General features: G+C 41.6%; 1 protein-coding gene across 1 annotated transcript; it reads right to left on the reverse strand.

Annotated features, from left to right (window-relative positions):
- Positions 1-603: 603 nt before the first annotated feature.
- TMEM167A (transmembrane protein 167A) lies at positions 604-19,758 on the reverse strand. Its single transcript, XM_059492363.1, has 4 exons — positions 19,669-19,758; positions 9,722-9,831; positions 5,003-5,037; positions 604-1,768 (listed from the first exon to the last, which is right to left on the reverse strand). The coding sequence occupies exons 1-4, from the start codon at positions 19,669-19,671 to the stop codon at positions 1,698-1,700; spliced, it is 219 nt and encodes a 72-aa protein (XP_059348346.1). The 5' UTR covers positions 19,672-19,758; the 3' UTR covers positions 604-1,697.
- Between the last annotated feature and the right edge of the window lie 5,649 nt (positions 19,759-25,407).

Raw genomic sequence — 25,407 nt, forward strand, 5'->3', positions numbered from 1 at the left:
ATTGGGTTCTTTCCTACCTGCAGCTAAACCCCAGGGACTATTAAGAATTCACCTGGCAATTAGAACATCTTGGATGACTAGGAAATGTGTGAGTATCATAAAAATGCCATTATTTATTAAAAGCAGTAATAACTGGAATATAAGTGCTCAACATAAAAAGTTTCCAGATGATTCTCTGCATATTTTGAACAGTCAAAACCCAAGACTTTTTAGGAATCTCCCTTACCCCTCTTGAGGAACAGCTCCTTTGAAACCCAAACCCGAGTTGCTTTGATGCCCTGTTTGGAGCAGCACCCACATGTAAAGTTACAGAGCAGCAGATTGTGCACTCCCCACATCCCCTGCCCAGTCCAGGCTTCTGTGTGTGCACAGCACGGTTACTGTCCTACAGCTCTGCACTGCCAGCGGCATTTACTGGCCCAAATTGGAGAAATCTATCTTTCCCGAACCCAGAATACAAAAGTTTGGATGGCTACTTCTGATGGTGATTTAGATTCGCAGACAACACAAAGGTCATAACTCAAAATCACTTTTTTGCCTAGTTGCAGGATAATTTGGATTGATGAAAATAGGGTTTTCAAACAAGAATGACAACAGGTAACATACCTTTAAGTGTGTTTTACTGTTCAGCTTTGTTCCTTCTGATCACAAGCCTTTCCAGAACACAAATACTGCAAACACACAACTCTCCCACATCCAACCAGTATGAAGTCACACAGGTGTCTGATACAACACACACCTGTCAAGCATTATTGAAGAAGTCGCTAGATCACTGAAAGTGTGCAAAATTAAGAAATATGTGCTAATGGGAGGTATCATTAAAAGTAATTAATCTTGACTACTGGTGAGCATAATTTAGTTGCTTCAACCTTTGTATTATGACATGCAACTTCCTTATCTGCAGCTAACTGTTCATTCTGATAACTGAGAAATCTTTCCATGCATGCAACAGCAGCAGCAGAGCGTTTTCAATCCTTTTCTCAACATTTTGGAATCTCTAAAAATGAATACATGTGGTTTTTTACAGAGAACAATCCAGGTGTCTCAGATCCCCATCTCTGCCTTATCAGCAGCTAATCACACATCACTACAATTATGGTCCCTGCCTTTATTTCACATCTTAACAACAGAAATATTAAGAGTTTATTTGAGAAATTACAAGTTTAGAAACAAATAGCTGAGTGTTACTTAGGTCAGAGGTCATATTTTTAGGATGAGAGTGGAGACATCACTTACAAATCAAGAGGAATTATTTAGGCAGCAAGAACTAAAAATACTTTGATAAACATCCCCTAGAGTCAAAACACTCTTTATTCTTCAAAGGGTGGTCTTATTGCTGTGGCTGATTTACCATTTCAGTGTTTCATTCAACAGGTCTACTGGACAAGAAATTTTGAAGAATTAGAAACAGCAAGCCTTTTCAACTGCATGGTGCTTAAAAAGGAACAAACACAAAGAGCTTCCCTGAAGCTCAGACACACACCAGACACCCTTCCATGAATTACTGCAGGAGTGTCTGTGCTGACCTGGCTGAACAAGCACATCTCATCTGGGTTGTGATCACTAATGCTGGTCCATCTGCAGGGGTGCCCACCAGGAGAGAGGTTATCCATCGTGTGAGAGGAGACTTGCTGAGGCTTCCCATCCTTTCTTGACACAGGATCTGCTGTTGGCTACCCGGGGACACTCTCCAGCTGCTACTGCACAAACAGGATGCTGAAGGCCATCACCACACAGCACACGGCCACGTAGGGGCTCTTCCTCTCACCTGCCAGGAGGGGAGAGAACCCAGAGCAAACAGAAATTCAGGCGTGGTTAAACAGGTTAAACAGACACACCTGCTTCTAGTCCAGTGTAATTCTGCCACAGCACGTGCAAACTAGTATTGAACATTTTCCAGCTGGAGGAAGGCAGGCAGAAGTATAGCTGTGTATTCACAAAGAAATGCAAGGGCAGTGGGGAAACTCGGATGCAGGACACGTTGTTTGATACATAAAAACAGAGTTGGGGCTCTTGGCTTTAAGAGAGGGACTTGTAAACATGGCAGGGAGTGACAGGACTATGGGGAATGGGCTCAGGCTGAAGGAAGGCAGCGCTGGATGGGATCTTGGCAATGAGGAATTGTTCCCTGGCAGGGTGGGCAGGCCCTGGCACAGGGTGCCCAGAGCAGCTGGGGCTGCCCCTGCATCCCTGGCACTGCCCGAGGCCAGGCTGGACACTGGGACAGTGGGAGGGGTCCCTGCCACGGCAGGGGTGGCACTGGGTGATTCTGGGTCTCTGTGCCAGGCCCACGTAAAGGCTTCCATCTCACTACAACCCACCTTTTCTGAGGTGCAGTTTTATGCTGCTGCTACCTCCTAGTGCCAAAGTCAGGGGGCAGGCAGTGGAAGGTTGCCAAGGCACCCCATTTTTGCTGGTTCTGCTGTTGTGTGTCAGCTGAGGTGCAGCTGGTGCTGCCTGGTCCCGGTACCTGCCACTTGCAGTGTGAATCTTCTGTGCAGGGCGTCAGGCAGCAGCCAGAGCTGTGAGCTCACAGCTGCCCAGACAGAGCCAGACGCCTTTTTTTACTTTTTTAAGAAGACATAACATTGTTAGCATGTGGAGAGGGTCTGGTCCACAGATTTCCATGATAAAAATTGTCACAGAAGCTGCACAGACACCTCTATTTTCTGACTCTTTCAATTGGTGTCAGAGTTTCCCAGGCCAAACTGTGAAAGAAAGTTAATTTTACTCCACTAATATACTTTTATCTGTGGATGGAAATACACATTAATATACTTTTATCTGGTGGCAAAGGCAATCATGAGAGATCTATTTCCACCCATTTGGTCCAGGACAGAACTTTACAGAGGTCTATTTTTCTTGTTTTTCAAGAAAAAAAAAAAAAAAATCTTCTCAGGTGGGAAACTGTAACACAACCAGGGGAACATCAGTAATGTTAATCACACTGGTACATGCTTACATGAGCACTTTCTACATTAATTAGCAAGATGTTCTTACACTTAAACTTTATTCTTCATGGTTCCACTGAATTCTGCTTGGAAAATTCAGCCTACAGAACTGCCAGGGAGTGTTAACACTGAAATGTGTCTTTCAAGTGAGAAGATCCCTGTTTCTACACACCCAGGAGTATAAAGACAGAGCTGGGGCTGTTTGGTTTAAGCAAAGTTCAATTTCCCTTTGCTGTGTGAGGTCTTTTGTCTTTACAAACCACCTTATCAGAGACAGTTTTCAGAGAAACATTAAAGAAAAAACCACCAAGGCTCCCAAGTCTAGCATGGTGCAATTTTTATGAAAAAAAGCCTTTTCCTTTACCAGCAGGACCTTTAAACACACAGGGAACAAACTTTCCACAGTAAAAGAAAAATAAAATACTTGCAGTGACACCTCCCATACACAGGATTGACTGTCCAGTGACATTACAAGATTCTGTCATGATCTGGCATATATTTAATTAAACTTCAAATAACTGAACGAATTAATGTCTGCAGTTTCACATCTGTTTAAAATAAATTTTGAGGAAGTCCAACTCCTACGGTTCAGGGTATTACAATTTTCATATGGGTTATGCTTTTCTGCTCTTTATTTTCTTAAAAGAAAAATCACCATGTGGCAGGATTAAACATTATTTTGCACAACTTTGTAAATATGTAACCACTTGCCGGTGATTAAGATCTTATGTACATGTGAAAAGGTTGTTTAAACATACCAGGGATGTGAAATGTAAAGGAAGCCAGTAGACATTTTCATTTTTAAAACCTACACTTTCTACTTGCCTTTGTGACTAACACACATAAAAGGAATCATGTCCAAAGCCCTTTCTTAGTCTACAAGAAAGTCAAAGTGGTCCACTCTAGATTCAAGTTGCAAAAGAAACATAGCTAACTGAAAAAAAAAATCCTTGCACTTAACTACAAAGAAGATGGCAATGTAAGGTGAGGTGCTCTCTTCAGCTCTGAACAAACCCTAATGCAGCTGAGTTTTTTACATTTGTTTGCACTGGTATAGCTCAAAATTCATTTCTGACAGCTGCCACCTTCCCAGTATCTTTCAATTACAGCACTGAAATTGGTTCTGCAATGTCTATTATCTAAATAGGACAATATCTGCAATCATTTTAACAACCACTCTTCACCAAAACCCTGTTTTTTGTGTCAATGCTTTTCTGACATCCTGTAAAATGTTCTGCCTGGGAATGCAGAAAGGGAATCATAAAGGCTTTCTTTAGGTTCAGTGACAAGTAGGAAGCTCTAGAATTACAATTTCAAAGTTTCTGCTCTGAATTAACAATGCAATTTGAACACTGATGACGGGTAAGTAGTTTGGTTTTTTTTTTCCTAAATTGTGGATATACCTTAATGTTAAGACTAAACTTCTGTTGCATATTCCAATTTCCTTCTCAAAATAAATTCAGGATAAGGATTAAAATAAATATAAAACCAATGTTATGGGAAAATGTCAAGAATCAGATAGAGCTGATCAGCCTGTGTGCAGATGTCACTTGACACGAACAGCTTTGTGTAACTCAAAAGTGCACAGAAGCTGAGCAAAGAAGGGAAAGGAAGAAAACCACATTTATGCTTAAAGAGAACCTTAATGCATTATGAACTCCACGTTGTTTTATTACTGTAAGGTAAATATCTGGGTTTTTTTAAACAGTCCATTGCAATTTCAAACAGACTGCAGTTTATAAGAAATCATTGACTTCTTTGCATGTTATAAATGCACCCTTGGTTGCTTCACCTGGCAAAAAGTGCAAAAGACTTTTGAAAATGTAACATTGGATATATGAACTGACATGAGAAGATGCAGGATTTCCATTATGCTAATCTAAGAAGGCAATATCCTGCCCTTTATTTCATGGAGGTAAAAACTTGCATTTTTGAAGACAAAGGATGTGTATGGTTTTCATTGCTACATGGCAACATAATCCTAATAAACTGTGGTAGAAATAGGATTGATCTTAAGGATTTTGAAGGAAAAAAAGCCAAAAAACAATTACCAATCCTGGCGCATTTCCAGAATATCCCCAACAGTCTGTAAAGATAAAAATAAATTCATTAGGGTCTTGGTTTAATACATCCAAGTCAACTGATTCTCTTTATGTTAAAATAATCTGAATTGACAGTAATTTGTCAATGTGGTTCCCTCCTGAACACCACAAAACAGCAGATACCTGCACATAAGGGTACAGAGTATGAATTACAGAAGTGGCAAAGTTGTAAGTCTAGCAGAGGTCTTTTTGCATGAAAAAATCCATTTAACTTGTTCTGTGTTCCAGATCTAAAGACTTCACCAGAACCCCATATTTATCTACAATACAGTATCCCAGATAGAAAGTTTTGTGAAGAAAAAAATCTTCCCAATTCTTCTGGTTCTTTCTTATTCCTTTACCAATGTTCACCTTGCTCATATCTCTGCGGTACTGCTTGCCCAGGACTTTACCTCTCACAAGTGAAACAGCAGCGGAGAAAAGCAGAATTCAACCCAGGGAACACCCAAAGGGATGTCACAAACCTGTAATTTCTCTGTGTAACTAAAATGATCTCCTGCTGACAGCTCCAGAGGAGCAGGGACTGCTTTAGGGTCTGAGGAAGACAAGGGGAACAACACCGAGGTGTCCTGTGTGAGCAGACAGATTTCAGCCCTTCAACGCTTGTCTGCAGGAAGGTTTCCTTCACACATGGCACAGAACACTGTGGGAGCATGTGGAGAGCTGCCATCCCCCAGGTAGTAAATACAAGCCCACAAATAATGTTCGGAACTCACACCCACAAAGGTTTGATTGTCTTTGCCCTTTTTTGGGCTCTGAGAGCGCCTTACTTCTAACACATCTAAATGCAGACAGGTAGGCTTGGGCCACTTGCCCCTGCATGCTTGAGCAGTCAACATATCTTTTATTTCATTTCTACTTCCATTTTATGTGCTGTTTTATGGTCTTGCTTTACTTCACATCTCTCTGTCCATTTAGCAGCCTACTCTATTTCTGAGACAAAGACTCAGGCCTGGGCAGGTGAAGACCAAGGGTGGCAGCAAGTGATCGAGGTGTTCAAACTCAAAGTGAAATGCTTTTTGACTTATGTACCCCTTGCTGACCAGTTCATCATGAACAGCATTCCAATTCCATTTTCAGAAAGCAGGCATTTCCATCTGTGCTTCAGATTTTAGTTTTATCTCAAGCAAAATACATATACACACATACATATTTAGGTTTGACTATATTTCTGTACTGCCACAGCTCTTTTTTTCCTGCTTTTATGCAGCTCCAGAAGCAGAAGTAATGATCCCTGCATATAGAGCACCACACTTTTCCAGGCTAAGAGGTCATACAATAAAGTAACCTGAAGACATTTATGCACTTTTTGAAGATGTGTGCAGGTAGAAAGGCATTCATGTGTAATTCTTAAGTGATCCACTGATAGCACCTCAGGTTCCCAGAACTGTTGTTCACTCTCTGTAAAATTACAATTTACTGATTGCATGCTGCAAAACCAACAGGAAAACTTCCACAGCCCTGCTTGTCATTTTGCCATCTCTCAAAAGCTTCCCCAGGAGCTCAAAGAAACAAAACACTAACATTCTGTCCATATGCTTTTGAAGAATCTTGCATGGGAAAAAGAATATTAACCATTTCAGGCAGCCTAGAAGTCTGTTGAATTTGCCTCACCATCTCAGCAAGGGTATTTTTTCATCTTCTCAGGGATTTGAAGCCACTACTGCACATTTCCCTACAAAGCCCCCTTGGTGAAAACAGAAATTTTTCTGACGTGCCAGTTACAAAACAGAGGATGGGTTTCACCAGCTGTCCTTCACAACTGCAATTAACAATTTATGAGCACTGACCAGCCTTCCCATGATGACACCAGAACATCTTAAGAGGCTTTTGTGCTACTGGAACAGCTCATTACCTCTGTTTGCTCACACAAGCTGCTGCTGAGCAGAAGCAGACTGAATTCTGGACCTTCTGATAATGCACCCTCTGGAAGAACTGGGGAGCTCTCACTGCAGGAAAAGCCTGTGCAGAGCTCCTAACTGCTCCTCTGGTTTTTCCATTAGTGCCCATCTCAGGTCCACAAGAAGGACCTATTCAAATCAAAACCTGCTTATTACAGAAGTGATGCTGCCTTGAGTAACTCTGCTCCAAAACAATTCCTCCTGCAGCAGCTCCTTGGTGTAACTGCACCCTTTGTTCTTCACCCTTTGTGTTCTGCTCCATCCTTGCTTGGAAGCAGGTGAAGGTGTGGATCTGGCTTGGATCCCTGCTCTTTCTGGCACCCACAGCCCAAAAGTGCAGGTCCTGGCTCTCAGTGCTAAATGCTAAAAGCACTCATTGTGAAAAGTGGATGCGGTTACCTGGAGGACAAAAAACCCAAATAAATGGAACCTCTTAAGCAAAGGAGGAGTTGGTGGAGCCTGAGACAACGACTGCTAAGGCTGTGTGTGCTGCAAAATGCCATGTGTTCACCAGGAGAAGCCCAGTGCCACTGCAGGATGGAGTGTGAGACATCCCCAGTGCAACGCTGATGGAAAATCAAAGGGGATCTCTGCTGCACATGAGCTGACACATCCTTCTGGTTAGCAGGGAGGAGAGAATTACATTGTGGTGCACATTCTCCTCTAGTCAGCATGAAACAGTAAATCTCCACTTGCTTTCCCAGCCTTTAACACTGTTGCTCAGGACTAAGCACATGGAAACATTCAGGGAAAATGAAGGTTTAAGATTCTGTTTGGCTTGGTAGGAAAAGACACACTTTGGCAGAAATGAGGGGGAGGAAATACAGGGTTATGAGGATGGGTGACATCACTGTGCAACAGCATCTCTCAAACAACAGAAATACGTTTCTTCACTTATTATTAACAGATCTAAATCCCCAGCAAAGTTACCATTCGCTTAGAAATACAGTGAATAACTATCAACATTCCTCCTCTCCGTCACTTTGGTATTTTATTGCTACTTTTTTATGCCTTTTATTTGGAGCAGGAATGATGAGGTAACAGCATCTCTGCGGCAAAATGAAACATCACTAGAATTTGCTTCATCCCACATGTCCAGACATTTCCACTGGAGCATGGAGTACATTAGAAGAGAGAGAAAGGGGTTTTAGCACCACATGAGCTCCATGTAAACATCTACCATACAGGAAACAACTTTCATTGCTTCCAGGCCAAGGTTTTATTCTTCAGTACAAAGTAGTCTACAGATACATATATATATATATATAAAACAAAATGGCATGTCCTACATCTACATAAATACAAACCTACACATCAAACGCTCAACTCCTCCACAGTGTCAGCACCCCTTGGAAACGTTTTATGAAGAGAGTTCTATTGTACTCCAGACAGATTTGCCTCAAGAATAAACAGAGTAGCTCCAGATTAAAGGAAACACTCCTTGCCAAGAACAGCACTAAAATTTTAATCAGTAAAATAAACATTCTTACTTCTTACTGTGTATACCTCATTGACTATTGTGTTATCTTCCACCAGCAGACACCCAAACTCCCCTGGTCCCCCCACTCCCTGTCCTTCATGAAGTCATCCTTTCTTCCATCTTTACTTCCATCCAAAGAAACCTCTCATGTCAGTGACAATTTTGTGGCCTCATATAAAAGGACACAAGTGTTTTCATGATAGTACTCCAAATTAAAAAAAAAAAAAGCTGGTGTAATTTGGGTACCTTACACTGCTAAAATTAAAAAACATGAATAAAACCCCAGAGGTTAACTACAAAGAAGGTTTCCAGAAAACAAACACTCAGGTGTTTGGTGTTCTTGGTCACAACACTATTTAAAACTGGACACTTCTGAATTTAAATGCCAAAGTGATGGAAGACACTGAGGGAAGAAGAACATTTTATTTAACAGGAAATGACCTAATGGCAAAAGTGGAGAAGTCAAACACTCATTATACAAAAGCCTGTCTGTTTTTCCACCTAGAATTACCTCCTGCTTCTACAAATATCATCTTCTTTGCACTAACCTGAGGTGACAGCATTACTGAAGTTCTGGGGACAGCCCCAGACATTTCTGTGTCACAAGTGCCCAATGGTTACTCAAAACCCACCACACTTAAATCAGTTCTGCTGATCACTGCTAGCATCCATAAGACTAAAAACCAAAACGTTAGGTTTGTAGAAGTTTTCAAAAACTCTTCTAGACATTCCCTCACCTTAGAGAAACACAAAACCATGATTTGAACAGACCACACAAGAGGACTGCGTTGCTTATTTTAAGAAGTATTTTTAGTTTTATTTTAGTTACAGATTATTGCTAAAGCTGTGTTTCAAACTTCTATCTGCAAAACACCTATCTTGAAAACAAGCAAAAAGCCAGTTTCTGCAGGCTCCTTACGCATCCTAGGAATCAAAAATAAATCATTGCAGCAACAGCCACACGTAGGAGAATGTTTTATTTCTGTCTCTCATTTCTATATCTCTAATGAGCATCTAACAACAGAGCTACAAATCTAGAAGATTAATAACACAGTATTAGCAAGGTTAGCAAGCCAATAAATTCTTTCAATAAAATTTCAACTAAGTGCTTGCCAATACCTTATTGCACTCTGTTGTGAGGTACAAAATTAAGATTTTTATCTTTAAAGAGAGAAAATTTTCAAAGCAGGATCTGCATAATCACAGACCTCCTCAGGAGATGCTGAAAAGCTGCAGTTGAACGCACACAGCTTGTGGATGTTAGAAATGAATGGTCAGGCCACATACCCGGATTTATTTTTGTCCAGTAAGCTGGGAGCCAAGGATCTGATGTAGGCACAGGTACATATGAGCAGCAGGATCACAGTCAGCAGACTCTGGAAGTTGAAGATGGCAGACTGTGGAAGAGAATCAGGGAAAAAGAAAGAATTACATCTCTGCAGTGCAGGAACTCCTCTCGAAGTGGAAATTCTGGAAAAAACAGGTGACCCCTCAGACAACACCAAAAATGAAGCCTACAACGAGCCAGAAAACCTTTCCATCGATGGAATAGGGTGGTGGTAGTGAAAATAGAGGTGAGGACTGAGTGGCAAGGAAACCAGCGGTAGCCAAGACAAAAAATTAACACAAAATGTGCAGTAGGTTTGTTAATATACCACTTTTTAAAAGCTACAGGCCAAATTCAACAGATTTGTACAAAGTTAAGCCCACCTGAACTACGATAACTGATTATTTTATTTTCAAACAACGTTCTGATTGTAAATTGAAAACATCTTTACTGTAAATACACTTTCAGAACTGCTAGTTCTTTGGTAAATTCTGAAGAAATTTATGAAATTGCCTTAAGAAAGTTCTGTTGTTGACAGCAAACACTGATCAGCCTAGTGGCAGTGAGAAGAGACAATTCTTGAGAAACTGCTGCAATATCTGGCAATTTACTGAAGTGTGAAATAACACTAATAAGCAGAAACTGCAACCCATAAACTTTTTTTTTTAACCTTTTATTCTTGTTTTTTTTTTTACGGTTTTTGGGTTTCTCTGAAGTGTCTCAACTGACATTCTGGTCAGTGTAACAGCACCAGGTGGTGTAAGAGGCAACTGCTTATTATAAAAAGCTTTATTTTACCTTCATGCTGCTACGCTCATTTGCAAATCTGATTTAGTGTGAGCTCAAAAAAAAAAAAAAACAAACAAAAAAATGTCAAGACAAATGCAAGAAATTCACTCTTTGTTGTTCTGGAATTCTGATGAACTTCTCTCTCCTGTGTTCGTACTGCTCAACCCAGCTCGCCGAGCAGTGGTATTTAATTAAAGGTAAATATTTAGCACTTAGGAAAGGGTAATACATTGGCATTTCCTTCTCCAAGCACATTTTAGGGCACATCGGAGCCTTCATTTCCATGCAGCCTGAGGCACATCTCTGTCGGTGTGCACGTGCTTTCTTCCTATGTCACAAAATTAGAATGTTTTGAATCTATGATGGTCAAATCTATCTAGCTAATGAGAATTATAAAAGAAAACCACGCTATTCTAGTTCAGTATGGCACTAATGGAAATTAGGAGAGAAAAATGACAAGTTCTAGTAGAAGGAAAACCACTGGAAGACACACAATTGCTCCAATACTGAGATCAAAACCTGGTGACCAAAACCCACCAAAATCAACAGCAAAACAGAATAAAATACTTTATCTTATTTAGAAGTCTCCATGGATCATATGGACTCCAGAACACGGACAGAGCTGCCAGTCTGAACACATGCTTTAGGTAGGGTTAGCTACCTAAAGCAGTTTAACTTAATGGGGTCCAACAGGCCACTCTGTGAAGAAGAATCATTAGAGGTGCTCTTACTCTGCACCCTGTATAGGAGGGATTTCAGCATCCCTGAAACCCACCCTTTCTGTGACGAGGGAACAGCGATCCCACACCCAAAGCCAGCCTTCCTGTCCCAGCCACGAGGCTGTGCTCGGGTTCCTCCTGCACCACAGCCTTTTGTCAATCAGATTTAATTTAGCATTTCAGCCCAACCAGCCACCCCTTCTTGTGCCCCATCAGGTCACAAATAATGGACAGACCCTTCACCAAGGACAACACGCTGCCATGCCCAGCCTCTGGAGCCTTTGTGCTCAGCAGAAGTTTCTGCCAGCTCCAGCAACCAGGCAAGTCTCAATTCCCCGTGGCTCCTGCGGGTCTAGGAACGCGGCGGGGCCGGATCCAGGAGCGGCTGCTCTCAGCACAGCCAGATACTGCCTATCAACTGATTAACTCCATCAGTCCTGCGGGACAGACAGACAGCTGCTCTGACAGCTCACAGCCCCGCGTTCCCATGGATGCCTGCAGCTGCTTCCCGAGGCGGCACCGCGCGCTCCGGCACCGCAAAATGGCACAAGGGCACACTGCTTCCTCCAAAGCAGGGGCTGTAAACGTATACTCATGAAATGTGCTATCAGCCAGCCAACTGGGGCAGTATATAATTGTATATAATTGTTCTTTGTTGGGGTCTTCACGTGTTTCCCCAGATATTTGTGGCTGTAATTGCATCTGCCCTTCCACGGAAACGCGCTCTGAATGACACGTTTATCTGCACACCCGCTTTCAAAGGGCAGATGTGAGCGTTCCAAAATTTGCCTACAATTTCTGGAAATGAGAATTTATCCCTGAATTAGACGGCTTCGCTCTCCACATCTGAAGTAATTCTCATAGCCCAGCTGAATTCACACAGAGCAGCAACCTACATCTGGCTGCTCCAACTGACGTAATTAAAAGCTGCTGCAAGAATTATACATCACTCAGAATCCTTTTAAAAAACTGCATTCACATAGCAAGCTACTTGCACAATGTAGATGTGATGCTGTTCATTTGTTTAGACTGAGTTGCTCTGATGAAAATGTATTAATTTCAATTTTTGACTTGTGTTGACTGGCCTAGATCCTGTGAGCCTCACTCCCACTACAAAGAGATCTCAGCACATGGAGAAACTGGTGCTCTCTCTTAGGCTGTGTCCCCATGAGGGGGAAATGACAACTAACTTCATGAGACCTATGCTGCAATGCCAAAAAGAACCAGCACTGGCATTTTATTCTGGTTTTAGACAGTGCAAGCTTTAATTCCACACGCTGAAATTTTCTACATCTGCATTTCTGACATAGTGGGAACACCTCAGTTGCTCCATTCTGTCTCATTCCCCCAATGTCCCCTCCTGTGTGGAGCATCACCACATCACCTGCAGCACCAATGAGGTATTGTATTCACCTGAACTTGAAAAAGACAATTTTTTACCAATGTCTTTGGAAATTTAAGACTGTGGACTTCAGCTTTGAGACCTACATGCCCAAAGGCTGTTTTAAATCCTTTCCAAAACCAGGCCTTTAAAAAAAGCCTCAATATTATTTCCTGATCATAACATATCTCAGTAAAAACTACATATAATAAACCATAAAGAATTAGTACTCCTGAAATTTTTATTGTGTTGGGATTAACAGCAGTGGCTTGTACTAAAATAAATACTCATGGGAATATACAGTAGTTGGAAATCCAGTGGTACAGCTAGAGTTGTCTGAATGTACTCTCATCTGAGTATAAACTGAAGTGTTGATTGAAAGTTAAAAGTTACCTGTGTGGCTGTGACAGGGAATCATGACAACAACTGCACAGGTCCTGCAAATCTCATCATAGACAATGCTGTCCCTCAGCATTAAATTTACTACACTTGGGCAGAAGAAGAGGAAAAAAAGCAGCAGCTCAGAGTTGTGGTTAGCAACAGTTCTTGCACTTCACAGGAGTATTTTACTCAATATGCACAAATAACCATAAGAAATGCACTAATTCCAAGCACTTTGCTGCACCGACAGCACCCATAGACAAGACACTGTAATTTATCCATTTCTGCAGTTCTCACTCACTCCCTCAGCCCCATATCCTCTGCTTCAGACACGTTGTTGCTCCCTGTCCTTGCAGGCAGCACCACACTCACAAACCACCTCAGTTACTGACGCAAGCCCTGGGTAGCACAGCAATAAATCACACCCTAGGTTTTGATGAAACTGTCAGTGTCATGAAGGACCTGCTGATTTTCCCCTTATCTAACTGACTTTTGTTTAAAATAAACCACCCTGTATCGTGGTTCCAGGGAAAATGAAACGTGCAGGAGGAGAACACAAACCCTATGCTGCTATCCTTTCAGGCTGGTAGAAAGCCTAACACAAAAGCTCTCTGAGTTTATCTCCGCAGACTTAGCACTGAAACCAAAGCTTAACCTTCCCTAGACTTAAAAAGTATTTACAAAATGATTATTTTATCTCTGATTGCAGCGTGACCATGATGATTTCATCCATCTGTGCTATAAAAGCAAAGACCATTGTAGTGCGAGCAAGGTGCAAAACTTTGCCCTGTGGTTACTATTATAACAACCAATTTATGTAGGCAAACACAGATAAATAACTGGAATATTTTAAAGAAAGTACAATCTCTGTGTAATATGCTTCAGAATATTCAGTCTTTCTACAATGTTTTTTTTTTTTTTTCTCCCCAGTATAATAAAATTGATGAATAATTATGTTTTCTGTAATCAAATATGGATACCCAATCATTCAGCTGCCTTCCTCATACTGGAATATGAGCAAGAGCATACATCCTGAAGTTAAACTTTAGTTAGGCAAGAGGTGATAAAAATTTGATCACAGAAAAGTTAAATCAAGCTATGAAATTTTAACGAAGAGGTCCTTACAAAGCTGAAAGAGAAAATGCTTATTATCTACGGTTTCCAATAGACCCTGCAATTCTTATTTTGTCAGTAAAATCAAATTTTTCAGAATATTGAGAAAAATAATAAGATATAAATCACCTAGTACTACTCCCAACCTGAAGGCCAAACCAACTGCTAAAAATTAATTAAAACATGCATCAAACTGTATTATTTTCCAATCTATTAAAAAAATAATTACTTTTCCCACTGCTGCCAAATGCAATCTGATCCAAACAAATGGAAAACAAGCATTTGTAAAACAGGCATGCTAATTAGCATCATAAAAAAATTACTAAAAGTGCAAATTAGTGAAGTTTGAAGCAATTATTGCCAAAAGTACACAACAAAACTAAGCAAGGGCTGTTAGTAAGTATCCCAATACCAGCCAGATGCAGTTGTTCCAGCACAAATATGGCTTTTTACTTTGGATTTACAGCATGTTCTCCTCAGTATTTCGTTTCCAAAGAATTTAAGTACTCTATTTAATGTTCATTCAGATTTCTGTCTGTTGTATTTTTGCACTCATGGAATGTAAGCTAAGGCTTGATTAGAGAAATAGGGAATTTTTTTCCCAGTCATTTTCGGGAGAAGCACATTGTCAAGTTTAAATGGCAAGTACAACTAACATGTATGCTTTCCAGTCAACTGAAGATTAATAATACATCTATTTAAACCAATCTCCTTGAGCAATTAAACACTTAATTAAACATATGGACACAGCTGCCCTCCCCTATAAAAAGCTCATTTGACTTTAGCACATTTAGGATTTTTACTGTAATTCAAATCCACAGACCAGCAGTGAGAATACACCTCCAGGCAATGATGCTGAAATTTCACACTTGCTTGAATTCCTCCCTCTTTGCCCCAGTATCTAGTTTGAAAACTGAACTTTTGCTGCAAGCAGCTAGCTGATGCAGCATTTCACCAAAATATCTTACCATAAAAAACAAAGTGACTACTGAAGTCTTTTACTGGGGTCACTGTAGCGCAAAGGTGGGTACGTCCACATATTTACTAAACAATCAAAGAATAATGGTGGATATGTCAGTAAAATCTTAAAATACCTTTACCCCCAGGCCTTCTCTGTACAGTACAGTTTTAAATTTTACAGAGATATTTTTCCTCTTCTGTCTTTCCCCATTAGATAAACGCAGTATTTTAAATAGCCCCTTTTTTTTAAAGAAACTCTCCTGTCTGAAGTTGCACATCACACTGTTTAGTTCACCATAAATTTAGTACTGAAACTGTAAAAAACAGTAAAACCTCTGTGTGTGAATGGAAGAGGCAAGAGTCATACTAAAGCACACTTTGAATCAGGTGACATCCTTACTATAATAAAAGGTGCATGTAAAAATCGGGAGTTTGGAACAGAAGTGCTACAGGAATGTGAACATGGCCATAGAAAGAAGTCTAACGTCTCAAAAAGTAAGATATACTCTAATTTACCTCAAAACTACAAAACAGATCTGTAAATACTTTATGTATACTGTTTACCAAAATTTTTTTTTTTCATTCATAGTCAAACCATCTCTTTCAAACATGAAGAACAAATACCAGGAAAAAATATACTTAGTTAAAAAACAATGACAAGTTCTGCTAAGTCTGTCACGTCCCTTGGCCCTGGCAGGTCCACAGCACCTCTGCAAGTCTCTTGTTTGGCAGAGGTTCAGGCGCATGGTTTGAGTATTTAGCATCTGGAAGACAGGTAGTATTTTTCACAGCTGTTCCCACCTTGTTTCCACAGTCACCAGGTTGAAAATCAAAAACTTTTGTTGAGTTTGAACGCCTGGCTCTGCGTATTAGCAGAAAAACATATTCAGAGCTGCAGCTGTTACAGTGAATGTGTGTGGTGTCTAACCAAAAAATTAAATTGTGGCATTCACTTTCTTATGGCACTTAGCTAAGAAATGGTTTCTCATAACCAGCATCATTCTGGGTAAATCTCTTAAAGCAGAGTCACTGCATCCTGCTCTTCCAAAAAGAGACCATCTTACCTTGCCAGAATAATTTCCTCAGTTCAATAATCACAGAAATAAAACACTTACAATGTATTTTCACTTCATCCTCCAAGATGACAGAAGTATCAATACTAAACACTTCAGGTGAAATAAATTCACAATACAAAGATACTTTAAGACTGTAATACAACCTAGAAGATGTTTTTAAACCTATGTACCTTTAGGTCATGATAAATACAAAGCTGCTAGCAAATCTGAATGAGGATGGATTCATTCTTATAATTTTGAATAAGACAAACATAAAAATTAGTACTTGAAGACTCCTGAAAGCTCCTTTTTCAGAGCAGTGTCTTGGGTTCTGGTGTGTTTATATCCGACAGCTTGGTTGAAATAATATTTACTAATGAATGTTTTTACATTTGGCTCTATGAGCAACTCCCTTTCCTTCTATAAACACCACACTAAGAGAGCAACAAAGATTATGACAGAAATGTTTGTCCTCGTGGAAAGTTCCCAAACTAATTTTTGTGCAGTAATGTGGGGCCAGGATCAGCCCCAACCAGAGGGTGACAGGGAAGAAGCCGTTTTTGTCAAGTTTCCTGCGCTTTTTGAAAATAATCTCCATCACCAAATTCTGAGTGTAACTCCACATTTCTGCTATGAAGGAAAGGAGGGGAGAACCCTTCAGGAGGGGAGAACCTCTTCACTCGTTTTAATATTACCTTTGGCTTCTTCCCTCCTTCCTACCAGGCACGTGGAAAACTTTTCAAGCCCACCAGGAAAACTTCTGTCGAACTTCCAGATGCAAAATCCCAAAAGCTGTCAGGACAAACTGACTTGTGGAAGCCAGCAAACAACACACCTTCTCCTAAATAAATGAGGGAGCTGTGCATCCCTTCCATTCCCAGCAAGTTTGGAATCCACTGAGAAGCTTCTGCTGGATTCCATAGATGATTAAAGTTAAAATAGTGAAGGGCTTACATGTATATAAATATATAAATATACATATATATATGTAATTTTTTTTTTCTGCTTGGCAGCAGCTGGCCATTCACCCAGCACAAGTTCTCATCTGCTTAGCCAGGAAGGACATGGTAAGGGATCCTGGAAAACAATGGGATGAAAAGTTTCCAAGGGATAAAGTCCTCTGGAAATCATATTCAGAATAATATAGAATATTCAGAGTGCTGCTAACTTTCCAGAACTGCAGCTCTTACTCTTTGGACAAGGAGAATAAAGTGGAGATGTAGCTCTAATCTTTCCATTTCATGACACACAGACAGCAGTTGTTGCCTCTTTCACAGACAAATGTGAGCTCAAAAATTATCCTTTTTTCCCCTAAAGTGCCTTGACACCAGAGGTGGCATCATGGAGGACCCAAGGTCCTGGAGGGCTGCTGCTCTCTTGAAGAAATTCAAACATCACAGTAAGGCTGAAAGAAACTTATTTTCAACATGAAATCATAAGCAAACCATCCTTACAAGAATGTCTTGCTTCACACAAAGTAAGCAACAGGGACAAGTGGAGAAGATAATCCTGACAGAATCTCATACACTTGCCACAATCTTCTTAAATTTAAACATTAGCTTTGTTTTTAAGTTACCGTTATGTGTTTCTTACATATCTGTAAGAAAATGTATAAAATATAAATGTCATAGTGATATAATACTAAATAATTAGTTTCATTTAATCATTACACTGAGCAACCCCAATGTCCCACCAAGTTCTCTTGCCTTTTTCTATCACCTCAAACCCTTTTAAGTACAATAAAAAAGAGTGAGGTTCTGCTGTAATTCTCTATATTCACCTTTCCATGGCACTGATTAGAGATCTCTTGCTTTCTGCACATGTGTTTTAGATCTCCTGAGATAATTTATGCCTCTCATTAATGAAAAAACCTCCTTTGTTTTGTGCTCGGAGCCCCAGACTGAAGCAGGTTACTCTGAAAGATCTGCCAAGGAATGCTCAGGTGAGCAACTCCCAGCAATTTCCTGCTGGTGACAAGATCTGGAGCCTGGGAACCCTTTTTTGAACTGAGCCATAAGGAACTTCAAGTGATATTGATCTTTTCTGTAAATGCACAGGAAATACAGCAATATTCCATTAAGCTGCACAGCAACCCTGCTGTGATGGATGATCTCTCCATGCTCATGGGAAAGGGGGAACCCAGGTGATCTTCAAAGGTCCTTTCAACCTAAACCACATTCTGATTATTAGAAAAATGCCAAAAATTCCCATCTTAAAAGAAGCTCTGTGCTGAACTTATGGACAAACATGTACTTTGTACAGGAAAAATTTATGTTAATTCAGTAATTCTTTTGGTTTTCCTTTTAATTTTAAGTTCGTGTATCTGCCCTGCTCATACAAATGTCATTGATATATAAATATTTAATGTACAAACCCTGACTAAGAAAAAGCATTTCACTGCTTAACTTTAACTCTGACAGAATGCAAAACCTTATTTTGTATTACCTGCACAGACTGTAAAAATGGGAAGAAAACAAGAAAAGAAAAAAAAAATGAAACCCCCAATTTGCCTCTTGATAAAGAATGTATATATTCATACACATGTATTTTATATATATATATATATATATATATATATATATTTATATATATATCTAAGCACAGTCTTTATGTGTGTGGTATATAGAAAAAGTATGCTATTAATATATGACACATAATTATTAAAATATTCAATTAAATATTTGCATACACCCATAAAAAATAAGTATCTTTATATCCACAGATATTGGTAATACACATAATATATTCAAACATAGGCCCAGATATTCTATTCCAGATGTACTTACCTGCCTTTTACACATTTATAAAACTAGAAATAAATTTTAAAATACATATTTATATGGTAAGTTATATTTCATATACTTCTATATTCTTAAAAATTAGAACACGTTGTGAATGTATGAACCTCTAAAAAGACAGGGAAAAGGTAATATATATGTAGACATACATATCAATTTTTCTATACACATACATATCTATAATTTATATATACACATGCATATATATAATTTACATATATGCACACATATATATATGCATCTGTATAATATGTAGTTTTTAATATAATCCAGTTTTCACGAGTAAATGGACCTGGGCCTCTGATGACACCCCTGAAAAGTAGCCAATGACGCGGCTCAGCGCAGTGCTCTGAGCATGACGTCGCCTAACACCACCGTGACGTCACGCAACACAGAAATGACGTCAGGAAGCCGTGAGAGAACCGCACAGCACCTGACCGACCTCGCACCAGCTGCTGATGCCCCGCACAGCCACAAAACGAGGCTTTTTTCCTGCCACCAAACACGTGACGCAAACGCGCCCCGCACTACTCCCACCAAAGCCCTGAGGCGGCTCCGCTCCCGCGGCCCGCGGCTTATGGCGTGAGCGACCTCTGTGGGCACCGCCCGGGCCGAGAGGCGCCGCTGGGGACCGTTCCGGGCGGCGGAGGGGCAGGGGAGCGGGGAGGGCCCGGTCCCGGCGCGGCAGGGCCGTGCGGGCCCCGCGCTTACCATCGCGCCGCGCTCCGCCACATCACCTTCCGGCCGCTGCCACGGGCGGAAGCGCGCACCGCGCGCCCTCAGAGCGCGGGGGCGCGGGCACGGCCGCCATTGGCTGGCGACGCCGCAGCGCGTCTCGATTAGCCGGCGGTGCCGGCGCGGGGCGGGACGGAGGGGCGGACGTGGCGCGGATTGGCCGGCGCGGCGCAGACGGAAGTGGCGGCGCGGGAGGTAGGTCGGGCGGCCTGCCCTGCGCCCGCCGGCACGGCCGGGACTGAGGGGAGCGTGGACGGAGCGGAGGGGCTGTGTCCCGCTGTGGGGATAACGGGATAACGGGATAACCGGGATCGGCCTTGCTCTGACCCCGCCCCGGCACTGAGGGGAGCGTGGACGGAGCGGAGGGGCTGTGTCCCGCTGTGGGGATAACGGGATAACGGGATAACCGGGATCGGCCCTGCTCTGACCCCGCCCGGGCACTGAGGGGAGCGACGTGGGGCTCGTGTCCCGGTGTGGGGATAACGGGATAACCGGGATCGGCCCTGCTCTGACCCCGCCCGGGCACTGAGGGGAGCGGCGTGGGGCTCGTGTCCCGCTGTGAGGGCAGCCGGGATAACCGGGGTTCACCCCTTCAGTGGCGGCTCAGTGGGACTGAGGGGAACGAGAGAAGTCCCTGCCGTGTCCCGGTGTGGGGATAACTAGGATAACCGGGATAGCCGGGATCAGCCGTTCAGTGATCCCCTCAGCGGCTCTGAGGGGAGTGAGGGAAACCCCCCGGTCGTGTCCCAGTGCGGGGACAGCCGGGATCACCGGGATAACAGGGATCAGCCCTTCAGTAACCCCCTCTGGGACTGAGGGGAGCCCCGACCGTGTCCCGGTGTGGGGACAGCCGGCATGACCGGGATAGCCGGGATCACCGGGATCAATCCCTGGCTGGCCCCGCACCAGCAGTGAGGGGACCTGAGGGGAACTCGTTCCTGGCCTGGTTTGAGGACAATCGGGACAACCAGGATGACCGGGATCAGCCCTTCATTGACCCTGCACCGGGCCATGGGGGCCGCGTGTCTTATTGAGACCAAAAAAAAAAAAAAAAAAACAAAGGCAAAAACAACCAAAAAAACAACAACAAAAAAAAAAAAAAAAAAAAAAAAAAACCAAAAAAACAACCAAAAGAAAAAAAGAAAAAAGAAAAAAAAAAAAACAAAAAACGAGAAAAGCCCCCACAAAGAAACAAAAACATACAAAACCCCCCCACAACAATTGGTTCTTTTGGTGTGTTTTTTAGGTGTTTTTTTCTTGGTTCATTGTTATTCGGCTCCCAGCGCTGTTGCCTCACCCTTGTGTCCCTGAAGTGCGAGCCACCAGCTACCGAAGCCTTAATAACATAAAAAACGCCTTAATAACATCATGAATGCCTTAATGAGGCTATTTCTTAATTAGGGCCCTCTTATTTCTGTAGTTGTATAGGGAGAACCCAGGCTGTCATCCCCTGGTCTATTGTATTTTGGATTTTGTGCTACGGTTTCTCTTGGAGCTTGTCATCATCTTTTCTGTAGCTGCACCTGCCCCAGAATTTCCAACTTTTTTTTTTCCTCCAGGAGATTTTTTTTTTGTTTATTTATTTTGTTTTGTTCATGTGTTTTTTACGGAGTAATCTTTGATGCTGTGAGAGCTCAGTAAAAGGAAGAAGTTGTCACTGTAGAAGAACTTCACAGTGATGACTTTTAGTGTTTAGGTGCCTGTTACTGTAATAACAAACACCTGAACCTGTTTCTCCTTATAAATGTGGTTTTAAAAGCATCACCCCTTCACGAGGTGGTGCCTTGGTTTTTGGGGTCTGTGTCATTTTCTGTGTTTCAGCACCAAATTCGTGCCCTCTGCTGAGTGCGGGACAGTTTCTGCTTTTTTTTCTTTGGTGAGGGTAAACAGATTTTTATTTTTTTTTCTCTAAAATGACATTTTGAGGTAACATTTGACATGCCTTGTGCAGCTAATGTGGGAGGCTGAGGATTGATGTACGTGTATGAAATGCATTTATCCCATGGAACTGAGGCCATGATTTACTGAAGGAGTTTGGGCTGAATGAGACCTACACAGCCCACTTAAAATGCTGTTTATGTCTTCTACAGAGCAGCTTCCTTAGCAGTAGTAGATTTGGTGACTGTAAATTGACAGATCTCTGTGAAATCGTGGTTTCAGATTCATAATCACCAAAATTTACCAGAATTTACTGGGATGTCACCAGCACGATCAGGTGTAGGGTTTGAGGTGGGTTCTCTTGTGTGACTGTTTTCTATGCTGTGCACTCCAGGCACTGTGTTGATTCTGGATTTGCTCTGATTCTTCTCTAGATTGTTTAGTGCTATAAAGGTTCTTTCCATTGCAGATTTATCCATCTGTCTAACAGGTAGTGTGCTCATTTTCTCACATTCATGCATCTTATTCCTGTCACTGAATTAAATTTGTTGGATTGGTTTCTTTCCATCACATGTCCAAGTTTTGGATTTAAAAAAAAAACATTACATTCATAAAGACAATTCTAAAAATAGCCTTTATTACCTAGGATAGCTTCACTTTGAAGTGTTTGAATGATATTACATTGAAGTATGTTTGTAAAGAGAGGTAAATAGTTAGTATAATCACTGACTGGTTCAGCCTCTGATGGTCAACATGATTGAAGATTTTAAAGGCAGGAATACTTTTGAACTTTTCTTTTTTGGAATGCCAGAGATAGAAAGCAAAAACTGGGTTCTTTTGCCTGCTTGGACTGATTTCTGGATGCTCAATATGAATTAGAAACTCAAATTGAAAATACTCTGTAAGGTCCAGACAGACTCTAGCTGTCAGTCCTTGTTCACACCATAGCCAAGCCTGGTTTCAGGTGGTCATCTAGCTTCCTCTAGTGTAGTTTTGTTTGCAAACATGCCATTTTATGATGGATTTATTACAATTTTTCTACTTTGACAGTTTCTGGCAGGCTCCCACCTGAAACCCATTGGAGATCTTTGCAAAAAATGCTCTTTGTTTACCCTAAACATTTAATTTCCCAGTGAGGTTTCCAGCAGTCTCAGCTATTCAAAAGGGAATTTTTACTGATCATGTGCTGTATTAAAATGATTTCAGGTGAACAATTTGCTGTGGTGGGAAAAATGCCATTTACAGACTTTGTGGGACCCTTGGTGGCATAACTGAAAATATTGGTGCACCTGGCCTGGAAGTGTTTTCTGGGATACTGTGGGATAGGCGTGGGATGTGGACTGGAATATCAGCTTTCAGATGGTGGTGTTCCAGTTTCCCTTGTACTATTTTCCTCCTCCCAACTGATATCTTGTCATGGAGCTGGGCCAGACTGGTTGGTGTTGTCTGCAGGAATGGGCTGGGTGAAAATCAAAAACTAAATCACAAGTTTAAACAGCTACATTGATCTACATAGCAATATTCTACATAGATATTTAAATAAAAGCTTAGGATGAAGACTGGATTTTTTGTTGTTGTTGTTAGGTCTCTTAAGAGCAGTTTTATGGTCATGGCTGTGTTTCCTGGTGTTGAGAAATATTTTAGTGGTGAAAGGTTTTCATACTGCTCTGTAGAGTAGAGCACACCAAGGAATTTGTGTCTACAGTGAAAGGTAAAAAAGGTTTAACCTCTAGGCTGTTCCCACATGCAGGAAGAATTACCACAAAACAATGACAATTGCATGTGGAAGCCTGGTTTTTATCTTCTGTGTGTTTCACCTTTTATCAGGAGGAGGATTGGAGGGAATGGTTTTAAAAATATCACAGGCGGGTGACTGGCAGGTACATCCATATAAATAAGTTTTTCTGCTTAACACATCCATGTGTCTGTATGAGGTGGAAAAAACATTTGAAAATAAGCTATAAATGCAGTCATTTGGGGTTTTTTGAGAAATGCTGGTTTGAGTGACTGGCAAAAAGCTGATACTGCTTTTCTTTTCTTTGGCTTCTGCGTGGTGCCCACATCTGTTATTCCCAGGATCTTCAAACACGGGCATGAATACTTACAAACTTATTTGCATTTTTGCTACTGCTACAAATTTTTTTTGCTACTGCTACAAATTTGCTGTGCTCTCGGTCTGGAGTGAAGAGGCGGTGGAACACGAAGGGTTTGCATTTTGCAGGCAAGCCTGCTGTGGGTAGGTGGTGTTCCCTGTGCTGACAGTGGCAATTGGAGCGTGGTGTTTTGTTTGCTAACATCGTTTTGAAAGGAAAAAAACCCAAAAAACAAACCCAACAACAAGCAAAAGACAATCCCCCATCTACATGTAGGTTTGGCTTCTCTTCATTTCTGCGCCTCTGCCTGTCACCTAGCAGAAGTGCAGGTGATATTCACTGTGGTAGGATGGGTCTCAGTAGCTGTGAAAGGCTTGCAGCTGTTCTGAGCAGGAATGAACCTCATTCTTCATGTCAGGGGTGCTTTGGCCTGGTGTTTCAACCATACATTCAACACAAAGTTATGCACAGGGTGATGCATGGTGGGGAGTGTTCCTACTGCACTGGGAATTCCCGCACCTTAAAATTTCTGCTTTTTGTGGCAGATTTCATGTGTATACAACTGATGGGCTGATGCAAAGGGTACGCCATCACTTAGAAAGATAATCCACATTACAAAAGCACTCAAGGTGAGGTGGCCTTGATGCAGAAATAGTGATGCTGTGCCTGACATGGGTGGCCTCAGTGCCCCTCTGACAGAGACAATCCCTGCTGCTGGTGTAGAGCAACACTGGATGTCTTGCAGTGCTCTGTTTTGACCAAAACCCACCCATTTCTGTACAGATGAGATAATGTAGGTGGTTTTCTATGCTGCACGTTGGCTTCATTAAAGCAGTATAGCAAATATTTGTGCTATGTGCTGTGGGTGTGACGTGGGCCTTGCAGGGTCACTTGCTGTTTTGTCTCAATGCCTGTTTCTGATGTGCTCGTTATCTTGCAGTGCTGCCACTTGAGGATGAGAAATTTTAATCCCTAACTCTTGTCACCTAGGGCTTAGCAGGAGGTGGAGAATGTTTTTCAGGGGTTGTGTTAGAGCTCGGGAGCCCCAGATGAAAAAGCAGCACACGTCCTTGAGTGAGTGGAACCACCCATAGCTGAGGGTCAGATTTTTCAAGGACTCAAAACCATTATCTGATTCTTCAAGGTTAGTGGGATGCAGCTGTGATTTCTTCACTGTTACATTTGGCAGAAATGCAACACAGTGCTTGCTAATGTGGGGAATGCATAAAATTGTGCATAAATTCTGAACCAACATCACTAAATTACCAAGATTCCACTTTAGACAGCTGTTGTCAAATAGCATTAAATGGTTCTTAAAAGCACTTCTTTTTCCACCCAAATGAATATTTTCTCTAGTTGTATCCCTGACTTGAGCTGTGGCCCTTTCCTGGGTCAGGAAACAACGGCCTTCATCTCCTGCTCTTTGTCATCAATGTCTTGTGGATCTCAGTCTTCCCCACATCCTTTCCCTCTGTTTATGAGATGGAAAAAAGGGAAAGGTGGCAGAAACCTCCTGTGAATTTGAATATTATTCATAGAACATAGTATCAGATAGTGCAAATGGTAAGGACTGCTCTCCAAGATATGTCAAGGTACAAAACACTCACTGAATTATGTATGGTGTCATTGTTGACACAAGCTAAGGTGAAATTTAGGAGATAATTACTAAAGAAATTGCTGCTGTTTGCTAATCTAACACAGTCAAATCTGATCAGCGCAAAAGAACATGTCTTATAGTAAAAGT

The sequence above is a fragment of the Ammospiza nelsoni genome, chromosome Z, assembly GCF_027579445.1.
Source record: "Ammospiza nelsoni isolate bAmmNel1 chromosome Z, bAmmNel1.pri, whole genome shotgun sequence".
Classification (NCBI taxonomy): domain Eukaryota; kingdom Metazoa; phylum Chordata; class Aves; order Passeriformes; family Passerellidae; genus Ammospiza; species Ammospiza nelsoni.